At 41.0% G+C, this 12,083-nt stretch overlaps 1 protein-coding gene across 1 annotated transcript in view; it reads left to right on the top strand.

Annotated features, from left to right (window-relative positions):
- The window catches only part of LOC122790151 (pre-mRNA 3'-end-processing factor FIP1-like), a gene marked incomplete in the record, with an annotated part of 1,284,544 nt that overhangs the window by 585,983 nt on the left and 686,478 nt on the right, over positions 1-12,083 (top strand). Inside the window, 1 exon segment of the mRNA XM_044057737.1 lies at positions 3,653-3,821. Within this exon segment, the coding sequence (XP_043913672.1) occupies positions 3,653-3,821 (169 nt within the window).

The following is a 12,083-nucleotide window of genomic DNA, read 5'->3' on the forward strand; positions in this document are numbered from 1 at the left end:
GAAGAAAGGTAATACTAGAGGAGAAAGGACCTCTAATATTTAGGTGAAGCTGGAGGGGTAGTTAATATGACATAATATAAAGAGCTTGGAGCTTTGCACAGTAGAACTGGAGATTTTATCCCTGACCTGCTGCAGCAGTTTTCTTTTTTTTTTCTTTTTTCTTTTGGTTAGAATCTCTGGAAAATATCACAGCCAGAGCAGGCTAGACAACCACAAGTGCATTTGAAACAAACAGTGAGTGGGATATTTAGAAATGGAACATCCCAGACTGTGCTGTTTGCCTTTTCCTCCAGTCATTCAGTCTCATTGTATGGCTACAGTCCTGTCACATTGGACTTCTTCAGAACAGATCAATGAAGCCTCCATAGAGCCCATAATATGAGTTTCTTCTGTTTTTCTCCTTTCATTTTACAGATTTCCACAGTTCCCATCCAAGATGTCCACTGTGTTGGTATTTGCTCTTGACAGAGTCATCTATGCAGCTTCATCCTGCTTAACTTCTTGGTGAAGCACAACTGTATTACTTTGTTTCTCTTGCATGATAGAGGCATAGCATGTTTCAGTGTAGCCTTTTATGTCCGCTTTAACTCCCTAACTCACTGTGGTTTAAGCAAGTGTTAAGGATTTTCCTACCTCATTAAACAACCAGTACTAAGTGGGCTTCTACATCTGATATGAGAAGAGATGGCTCATCCTTTGGCCCTTAGTTCTTTATTTATGATTTTAGCAGCCTTGTCTGTTTGTATGCTGAAAAAAACCCTTCGAATTTTGCTTCCCAGTATGAAAAACTGCCTCACGTTAAAAGACTAAAATATATTTTGTACCACCGGGCTTCATCAAAATGGGATTAGTCAATTTGACTTCCATTTAAATTGAAAGACTGACAGTGTGAAGAGCAAGTTTGTGGAACTGTGGTAGCAAGTTTACAATTACAGCTAGGTTACACAGTCTCAGATGTAATATTTTTAAACAGAGTATGGATTTGAAGAGTGCGGAGGGGCTGGTCTTTCCCTCAGTTTTTTTTTTCTTATTGCATGAAGGTAGGTATTCTGCATTATTATCTTTTTATCATGCTATTTGCTTTTAGATGATTTGTACTTGCCGTAGAACGTATATTTTTTGAAATAGAGCAATAAAGGGTGTGGGGGAAAATTATATCTGTTTGAAGAGAACTTTCACCTCATTGACAGGTGTGTTTCAATGGAGGGTCTGCATTCACTCCCACCAATGTTGAGAGCTTTGCCTTCACCTCCTGTGTACTTACTGTAACCAATTCTTGGATCATATAGCAGTGAAGAAAGGCTCCTTCAAGTCTCAAAAATTTCAATAAGTTTTTTTCTTTTTCAGTACGTGTGTGTGTGTGGGGGGGATATGTGTGTGTGTGTGTGTGTCTGTAAATATATATATATATATATATATATATGTGTGTGTCTGTTTATATATATATATATATATATACACGAAAAATGTATTATGTATATGTATGTGTGTGTGTGTGTATATATATATATATATATATATATATATATATATATATATACACACACAATGTATGTAAATGTACATGCACACACTTTTTTATTTTTACTTCTGTCATGTAGCCCAGATATACACACAGACACGTGTGTGTAGGTACACAAGTTTTTGTTTACTTCGTGTGTGTGTGTGTGTGTGTGTGTGTGTGTGTGTGTGTGTGTGTGTGTAAGTACACGTTTTTGTTTACTTCTGTGTGAGGGGACAGTGTGTGCAGATATTTTTCATCACTCCCCAACATTTTTGAGTACTCTTCCTGAGCAGTTAATAACCATAACTCATCCCTGTTTACACTAACAGAAGAAAAGATTTAACTTTACTAACTAAACATAAACTTCACTCCACTGCCCCCCCCCAGCACACACATACTAAAGAAAGATAACAAATTTAGAATGAAAACAGAATAAAAAGAAAAAAATTACAACTGCAACTATCTAGTCAGAAAACAGCATTACGAGGAACACATACCATAATTTAAAGAACACTGTAAATAGCATTGTATTAGCAGATACTCAGCTGGTGTACTTACGAAGGGTGACAGAATTACCAAAACTTTAAAAAGATAATACATTCTTCAAAACTACAGTAGAAAGCTATCTATGAGGCTAACCTGTTCATAAAGTACTGTACATAGCCAGCTTCATTAGAAAAATTCAGCTACTGCTTCCCGTTTGTATGAATTGGAGGCAGTAATCCAAAGGGAAAAATAGGTAGGTGAAATATGTATGGAGTCTGAATCTGTGGTAAATACAGTACTGCACATTTTCTAATAGAGACCACCCTTATGTAGAAGCCACAATCTAATAAAGAGTAACTTTTTAACACATCTTCCGTAAAAATCAGCTTAGAAGAGAAGCTATTGTTGCATCCTCAGGCTAAAACTGTATACAGAGAAAATGTACACAGGGATCCCATAGTACTTTTGTAGTGATTTTGTAAATGTCCCAATAAAACAAAACAAACCTTTCACACCATGGACATAAAATCACCAAAAAACAAACTCACGTTTCCTCCAACACGTTACATTATTTTCCTGTAGTGAGGAAAAGGGTAATGGACTTGCTGGCAGACTAAAAAAATATATATATTTTTTGTTTAAAATATGTTGTCGCTACAAATAACATGGTTGCTAATGTGTATTACTATTTCAATGGAGTGTTTTAAGGTTATGTCTGTCATGTGTGACACGTCTGCCCATAAGTTGGTACCTTATACTGTTCTGTATGAGTTTTTGTTAGTAATTTAAAGACATAAACATGATCATTTCTGTGATTCAGTAAATGGCTGAAGTTCTATCTGTAGTGCTAGAGACTAGGTGTTGGAGTAGGACTGAGACCATGTAGTGACCTTCCTCTTGGGAGAAAGTGAAGGTCTAGCTTGGGAAATCCAGCATATAATTGACTTTTATTTAGTGGGATTACTGGCTTGTTGTGCAGCTTTAAGGAGTGAAGGGAACACCTGCAGGTACTGCATTACTGTTTCCTCTGAAAAATTAATGATCATGGAAAATGGGAGATTACTTTTTATTTACACCATATTAATGCTACCAGTCTTCTGTGGCCATATGACTTGGATTCTAGTATAGCTGCTCAATCCTTGTCTTTCCACGTGGGGCATTCCAGTATCTGCAAGACTGCATTCCAGGAAAGGGAAATTCCTGACCTGGGTAATACATGAGACTGCTTCTTGGTGAGCAGATTAGTTGGGATGGTTAGGAAGGACTACAAAGGTATCCAAGCTGTGTGAGGCAGAGGTCCCCCAGGAGGAATCAAGTACATTACATTAGGAAGCATGTTGCCACATGTGGAAAGGGCAGTTGTAGATGTATGCACCATCAGAGACACCCAAAGTATGATAATTGGAAAAAAAACATTTCTTAGTATACACATGATGTATATGATGTATATGTTTATACTTTTATTTTATATATGGTGTTTTGCATTATTTTAGTAGTATCTTGAAGTTTCCAGATTTCTTGTACATTTTTAATTACTGTTCTAGAAAATACAAACCTTTCTGACAGATATCCTATTTATGTGCAAGACTTCAGTTTAATAATGCGTCAGCAGTTTTCTTTGTTGCTAAGTGTTTTTATTGTATTTATTTGTTTTTAATATAGGTTCTTGGAGATCATACGAACAAACCACCCCCACCTCCACAGCCTCCGCAACAGTTTGCTCCTCCAGCCGGTCCCCCTATTCCACCAATAACAACTCCACCTCCTCCACCTCATTTTTTGCGTCCTCCCCCACCAGTTGCGTCTATTCCTCCTCCCATTCACCCACCAGGTAAGGGTGTTTTTAACCATCATGAGTGAAGAAATATGTTGTTAGGTATGTACAACCTGTTTTTATGGGTAAATAATGAAATGGTCTCCAGGGGACCATAAAGTGCAAGTATTTAGTAGTTTTGTGAATGACTTGACACACAAATTGTAATGTGCATTCAGTTTATTTTGTATGCAGCCTTGTTTAGTGATTTCAAAAATGTCACCTTGTGTACAAGTTAAAACCTAGACTGATGTACCTATTCAGTGAAAGTGTGAATTTGAGAAGAAAATATCTTTATGTACTTTGTACACTTGCTGCATGTGATAGTCTATGAACTACTGAATTTTATCCTGTTTTGGTGGATTAAGTTTACTTTGTATTCACTTACTGTGTGACTCTTAAACCAGTCGCTTAGCCAGAAAGGGCTACCGGTTCACCCCTGAAGAGTGGTACTTAACCTAATCGAGTTACTTAGTTAACAAACCACAAATAGTATTTTGGGCTAGCAAATAAAAGTAATTCTTAAATGTTTGTACATGCTCACATATGTGGATATTAATTTTCTTGGGATACAGAATGATATTTGAAATAGCACAATGAACAGCCACTCGCAGGACCGGATGATTCAGAGACGCAGCAAGGTCATTCTAGTCCATGAGATATTGTAACCAACCAGCAACACTGTTCTGTTTACTAACATTATTAAAATAAGGGTCACAGCAAATGCAATAAAAATAAACAATATGGTTGCACAATTCACAAGCATATAAAAATAGCACGATGAGACTTGACCGCAGGAGCAGCAGTTCATCATAAAATCAAGACAGAGACCACAAAATCATGTTAGCAGGGTAATCACTGCTTTAACATATGTATATGCACAAGGCTGTTCTCACAGTCGGTTGCTGTGCACAAATCACCTGTGGCACTGGCAAGTCATCTGACAGTGTGCAACTTTCCAATCCATCTCCTCAACACAGAGTGAACAAGCTACTTTGTGGAAAGAGGCAGCATGTAAGAACTTGTAGAGATATGTTGACCTCATATCCAGGATCATGGAATGTATGGAGTAGACATCTCTTTGGACACCAAAGTTTGTGTAGCTGTTAAAATACTGGCTTCAGTGACCTCCCAGGGACCTGTGGGGAACACAGTGAGTATATCCCAGGCATCTTCCTCAAGGATATTGTGTGAAGTTTCTCAATGCTATGCTATAGCATGTGGAGGAATGTGTAGTTTCCACACATCATAGAGCAGAGAAGCAATGCCATAGGGGACTATAGGAGTTTCAAGGCTACTGAGCTGCGAGACCATGTTTGTCTTGCCTCTCTTTTCAAGGAGGGACAGTCCTGTCATACTAGGGATGAATTTATGACTGCCAGTCCAGTTGTCCAGCTCCTTTTTAAAGGCAGATAGTTTGTCCCTTTGCTTAAACTGGAGAGGAAATCTGTTCCAGAGAAGTGATATGTGCATCATAGATTTAGACCGCTGGCTCTAGTGTTAGCTGGACTGTTTGATTTATAACAGTTCTTGGACTTGTAGCCTTATAAGCAAGAGACAGATCACCCCCTATAGAGTCTAATGAAAATGAGTATAGGGTAAAGCTTCCAGTCTTTCTTTGTATTTCAGATCCTTTAGACACCTGATTCTTTTAGTTATGAACTTCTTTGTTCATTCCAGTTGTTTGATGTGCTTAGTAAGGTACATCCCAAAAGGGGGGCATTGTACTCTATGGGTCTAATCAGTGTGGACCACAAGGAGTTGACATATATTTTAATTTGAGAGAGATAACTTTTGCTATGTGTTGTGCGAGGCAAAAAGATTTCCTAACCACTGTTGCAACATGATGGTCACACATTAGGGAGCTGTCCACCTAACTGCCTAGGTCTGGCATGGCCTTTCATTTGGAAGTGGTGTGTTATCTATGCCATAAGCTTGGAGATAGGGGATGCTTACCAAATGCTACAATGCTACACTTTTTGGCATTGAGCTTGAGCCTATTTTTAGTACATTATCTATTGCCAAGAGTACGCTCTTCCTGGAGTGCATGTGTCAGAGGGGGACTTGACTATGACTCGCAGCTTACAGTCATTTATGAACTTTGGTAACCATAGGTCCTTGTTTGATAAGTGGAGAGCTGAGAAGTAGATGCTGAACATCAGGGATCCCAGTACAGATCCATGTCAAACTCCGCTGGTTACTTTCATGCCCTTCAAGAGGATGCATCTTTAGCTCTTACTGTGCAAGTTTTGTTACCAAGAAATTTGGCTATCCGCCTAACCACATACAGATCAATTTGAATCTTTTATAACTTGCTTATTATATTTCCATAGGGTATGGTATAGTATGGTATTAGATGTTTTTGAAAGGATAAACCTATGTTGTGTGGACAGCTTTTCCACAGTGTACAGCTTGAGTAACCTTCTTAAGGAAGTTCACGAGATTCAGTAGATAGGATCTAGCTTTGACAAAGTCAAATTCCAATGGAATAGAGTCTTACTACGATTTTTGATACCATAGTTAATTAGCTCAGTTATATGTTTCATTGCCCACCATATAAGAGGAGTTAGGTTTTTGGATCTGTAATTCCTTGGGTCTGTGGTGGCACACCCTTGTGGAGTAGCATCATAGCAGTTGTGTGCCACTCCCATGGGACAAGGTTAGTTAAGTAAAATAGGTTGTGAGCTTCAGATAATTTTTACATTGCTTGAGTATACCAAATGGTATGAGGCTGGCAGAAGAGGGTAGACTAGTTTGCAGACCTTCCATCTTGACCAAGGGTATGAGCTGTATGTGGAAAGAGTAAGAGAATATAATAGTTTTCAGTTTCTGGGTAAAAAATATTTGTCGAAGAAAAATAGAATACTTTAATTAAGATCTGAGCACTAAGTAAATGGCATGCAGTTTATATTGTAGTCTAGCTTAGCTGTAAGGGCAGTTTGGTGGGTGACTAAAAGAAAATAGTATTTCAGTTCCTAGTCAAGGCACTGATTTAGAGTTAGATAAATGTATCTACAGTTAAGTAGTGATTACAGTGGAAGGCTGAGGCATGCACATTAAGCTATGGCACTAAGAGGCAACTATGGATCAGATTACTATTAATGTATGTTAAGTTTAATGCTTGCAATATTAAATTTATTCTGTTCTGTAGCATGTATGGACTGCACCATATGCATCAGACACAGGAACTTTGCACCTCCCATGCTGTACTTCACCTCCAGAAGAGTAAGTTGACAAGCCATGAGAATGGTGATCACTGATGGCCACAGTGGGGTGGCCTCATAGTGACATTTGCAATATGTAGACTTCTGATGCTGGCTTTCAGATATGTAACATGTAAGTGGGCCAGACCTCTCAGAGGTCATCACGCAGACCATGAGCCACACCAGTCATCTCTGCTGCATTGGTATCTGCCTATCTCTGTATGCTGTATGACAGCCCAAAATTTACTCTGTGTGATGGCCATGGAGAGAGAGAGAGCTTAAGAAGGAGGGTCATACCTATGGTGTTACTAGCCACCAGTATGCTGAGCCTGGCTATCCTCCCCGTGATTGAGAACTGCCAGCAGTCAAGGATCTCTCTCTGCCAAAGTAGAAGGCGGCACACCCTGTGCTGATGTCAGCCAGATCCTGTTCTTTATTGACATCCAGGGACTGAGATGTGGGCTTCATAGGTACAGGAGCTGTGTCCAAGTAAGGAGGGGAAGATATAGCCATTATATGACCCTTATCTAACATTATCACACTGACCCCAGACTTCACCAGAATGTGACAGCCATCATCACTGTATAGGTCCCATTTGTCAAGCATGCTGATGTGCTTCATGTTTCACTGTTGCAGTCATCACATTTGGGTTATCTGCTTGCCGTATCCCTCAGTCAGCCTGATTATCAAAGTCTTGGGTCCTGCGTCGGTTGCTGTCTCATCTTCCATGACGTCAGGTAGTCAGGGGTATAAAGCATGCAACCGACGCAATTACATCAGTCTTTCTTGCCATGCGGTGCCCGAAGCAGAAGCAGTTCGCAATTGCCGGTCGGCCGACTCCTGAAATTTTCGTTTTCGAGTTTCAGAACCAAAGTCTTCAACTAAAACTAAGTATCCCGTTGGGGAAACTTTTTCTTGCTATAAACCAATGTCAGTAAAAGTCAATAACTGTATTACTTGTGGAAAGCAAATACCTCATAAAGATTTTCATTCGTACTATATCCCTTGCCTAGGCCCTGACCACGACGTAACTCGCTGTCGGTTTTGTGCCTTATTTAAGCAACAAACTATTTGTCATCGGTACATTTTCACATCGAAATATTTTAGTACTCGGTTCAATTATCCATATATGTCTTCGGTAGGCCATCTGACTACCGACATTCCGAAAAAACGCAAAGATAAAGACAAAGACAGGCCGACTAGGTCCACAGCTGCCAACGACACTTCTCCTAAGCCAGTCGCCAGTTCACAGGTACTCAGTGAGGCACTTTCACAGCCCCTGATACCCACCACTTCAAATTCGCAGGCCTCTACTGAGACTCATTCAGAGTCCGGTATGCCACGAGATGCTTTAATTGTGGAACCTGTGGATGTGTCTACTCTGGATGGGTTCAGAGCCGCTGTGCAGACACCGGCTTCTGAGGGTGTATTCAGGCCTACTGACTTGAATATTAAACCAACGCTGTCTTCTTCTTCAAGGCCTAAAACTCGAACCATGCCTAAAAAAAAAGATGCCCAGACAGCATGGTCAGGCCTCTGTGCCTAAAAAACAAATAAGAATGGCTGAAGACCTTATTACTTTAATCAGGGGAAGCCAACCTTCCCCCTCTTGGAGACGTAGGACAGAATTTGCTTATGATACTTCTGACCAGGATTCTGAAATTTCTGATGTTCTTAGTATTTCACTGTTGCAGTCATCACATTTGGGTTATCTGCTTGCAGTAGCCCTCAGTCGGCCTGATTACCAAAGTCTTGGGTCCTGCATCGGTTGCTGTCTCTTCTTCCGTGACGTCAGGTCATCTGGGGTATAAAACATGCAGCCGACGCCATTGCATCAGTCTTTCTTGCCGTGCGGTGCCAGAAGCAGAAGCAGTTCGCAAGTGCCGGTCGGTTGACTCCTTAAATTTTCGTTTTCGAGTTTCAGAACCAAAGTCTTCAACTAAAAGCTAAGTATCCCATTGGGGAAACTTTTTCTTGCTCTAAACCGATGTCAGTAAAAGTAAATAATTGCATTTCTTGTGGAAAGCAAATACCTCATAAAGATTTTCATTTGTACTGTATTCCTTGCCTAGGCCCTGACCACGATGTACCTCGCTGTTGGTTTTGTGCCTTATTTAAACCACTAACTATCCGTCGTCGGTATATTTTCACTTCTAAATATTTTGGTGCTCGGTTCAATTATCCTGATATGCCTTCGGTAAGCCATCCGACTGCCGACATTCTGAAAAAACGCAAAGATAAAGACAGACAGGCCGCCTAGGTCCAAACCTGCCGACGACGCTTCTCCTAAGCCAGTCGCCAGTTCGCCGGTACTCAGTGAGGCGCTTTTGCAGCCCATGATACCAGCTACTTCAGATTCGCAGGCCTCTGCTGGGACCCATTTGAAGTCCTGTATGCCGCAAGATGCTTCAACTGTGGAACCTGCGGATGTCTCTAGCTTGGATGGGTTCGGAGCCACTGTGTAAGCACCGGCTTCTGAGGGTGTATTCAGGTCTACTGACTTTCATGTTAAACCAACGCCATCTTCTTCTTCAAGGCCTAAAACTCAAACCATGCCTAGAAAGCTGACACCCAGACCACATGGTCAGGCCTCTATGCCTAAAAAAACAAATAAGAATGGCTGAAGACCTTATTACTTTAATCAGGGGAAGCCAACCTTCCCCCTCTGAGTCCTAGGACTGAGTTTGCTTATGATACTTCTGACCAAGATTCTGAAATTTCTGTTTCCTCTGATGACCAGGATTCTGAAATTTCTGTTTCCTCTGATGACCAGAATTTACCCTTATCTACCTATGAGGAGTCTGATGCTGCAGACTTTATTCCCTCTGCTTCCCCCCAGAGGATTTCTCTTTTGGAGAAACCTTGCATACTCTCAGGGAGCATTTTCGTTGGGAAAGCCAGGATTTCTCTGATTCTAAAAAGAGGCTTAGGGATTTCTTACTCCTACCCCAGCACAGACCTTTAGCTATCCCTCCTGTACTAGACATTGTTGATGCCTTTTTGGAATCTAGCTTGGCCCCCGACTCTTTACCTCCTGCTCTCAGAAAACCTGATAGATATTACAGGGTTCCTGACTCTCTCAAGTTCCTTTTTAAAAATCCTACTGCGGATCCTTAGACCATTTCACAAGGACCCAAAGGGCATTAAGGCTACTACTGCCAAAAATCCTACCCCCTCTTATAGAGACTCCAGGGCGCTGGATAGATGGTGTAAGAAGGTATACACTTCTGCAACCTTGGCCAGTAGGGCCTTAAATTGCCAGTTTCATATGTTAAAGTATCAGCAGCATATTATTGGATTGCTTAAACAGAAATTATGTTGATTCCTGATTGTGCTGAAAACAAGGATTTACAGGATTTAATGCATTCTGCTGAACAGGTTGGAAAACATACTTTGCAATGTGGTTTTGATTCTCTAGAGGCATCTTGCAGGGCTGCTGTCACTGGGTCTGTACTTAGAAGGCATGCTTGGCTTAGCAATCCTTGCCAGATCATGTTAAAGCTAAATTGCTGGATGCTCCCTTAAATCAGGATCGCCTGTTGGGCAACAAAGCAGAAGTTGTTCTTAAAAAGATGGAGGAAAAAGCTAAATCTATGCAAACTGTTAAAGATTTCCTACAAGTACAGCCTCCAAGATTTAGTAGGCATTGACCCTCTAAGAATTGGTCCTTTCCTGCCTTTTCCAGGCCTACTCGGTCCAAACCCAGAACCAGCAGAACACCCAGGATTCACTCCCTGGGCACGCACAGTACTAAGCAGTGGGGTGCTCCTACTTCCAAAGCAGGGAGTAGTAAGACTCCCCTTTATGGTAAACTGTCAGTGACTTAATTTTAAAACTTCCAAGCACTTCTCAACTGACTGCTCTTTTAGGGGGAAAGATTGCTCTGCAGGTAAAAAACTGGGAACTCATTACCCAGGACAAATGAGTTTTAAATATAGTTTCCGAAGGATATAGGTTTCACTTCCACACATTACCAACGCCAAATGGTTGGCCAGATCTACCCCCACATCAGTGGGCAGAAGCTCAAATGCAAGTACTCTCTCTATTAAGCATAAAGGCTATTCAAACTGTACCAGATGAGGAAAAGGGACAAGGTTTCTACTCGGGACTTTTCCTGGTACCCAGAAAAGACAACTCATGGCATCCTATCTTGGATCTTTCTACCTTAAACACCTTTTTGGTGATTCCAAAATTCAAGATGCTAACTCTTCACCAGTTTCTTCCTATGCTAGGCAAGGATGCCTGGTTGGCAACACTGGATTTAAAGGAAGCCTACCTGCACATCCCAATCAGGGAAACTTGCAGAAGATACCTACGCTTCAAAGCAGGCTGCATGCACTATCAGTTCTCTACACTGCCCTTTGGCTTATCTACTGCGTCCAGGGTATTCACAAAGTGCCTATCTCCAGTCATTGCATTTTGCAGCCAAAGAAATATTCAAATATACCCATACCTGGACGATTGTCTAATTCAGGCAGAAAGCCAGGATATACTTCTGAATCATCTGGCATTTGTACAAAAGGTGTTAACTTGTCTGGGGGTACACCATAAGCGAAAAGAAATCACATCTGGTACCCTATCAACAAATTATATTCCTGGGAGCAAGCTTGAACACAACTTCCCAGATGGCTTTCCTCACGCCAGAGAAACAAATTCATTTTATAACTTGCTTCAAACTAGTGGCCACAAAAACCCTATCTGCAAGGCAAATACTGCAAGCCTTGGGGTTCATGGCCTCGTGCAGTCTACTAATTCCATATGCAAGACTGCATATGAGGAAACTACAATGGTATCTAAAAAGCCTATGGTGTCAACATTCTCAGGATTTAGAAACAATGATTCCTATTTGTACCTTGCCTGCGGTTAGAATTCCTTTGGTGGCAGACGCCTGCCATGAAAACAAGGGACTATCATTCACTCTACCCCCTGCCGCCCAAACCCTAACAACAGACGTATCAGACTATGCGTGGGGGGTTTACCTGGCAGGGAAGTGCATTCAGGGCAAATGAAACCCAAGTCAAATGCACCTGCATGTCAATCAAAAAGAAATGTTAGCTGTACAGAATACTCAGACAGC

Source organism: Protopterus annectens, chromosome 15.part0 (assembly GCF_019279795.1).
Source record: "Protopterus annectens isolate FY-2018-M chromosome 15.part0, PAN1.0, whole genome shotgun sequence".
Classification (NCBI taxonomy): domain Eukaryota; kingdom Metazoa; phylum Chordata; order Ceratodontiformes; family Protopteridae; genus Protopterus; species Protopterus annectens.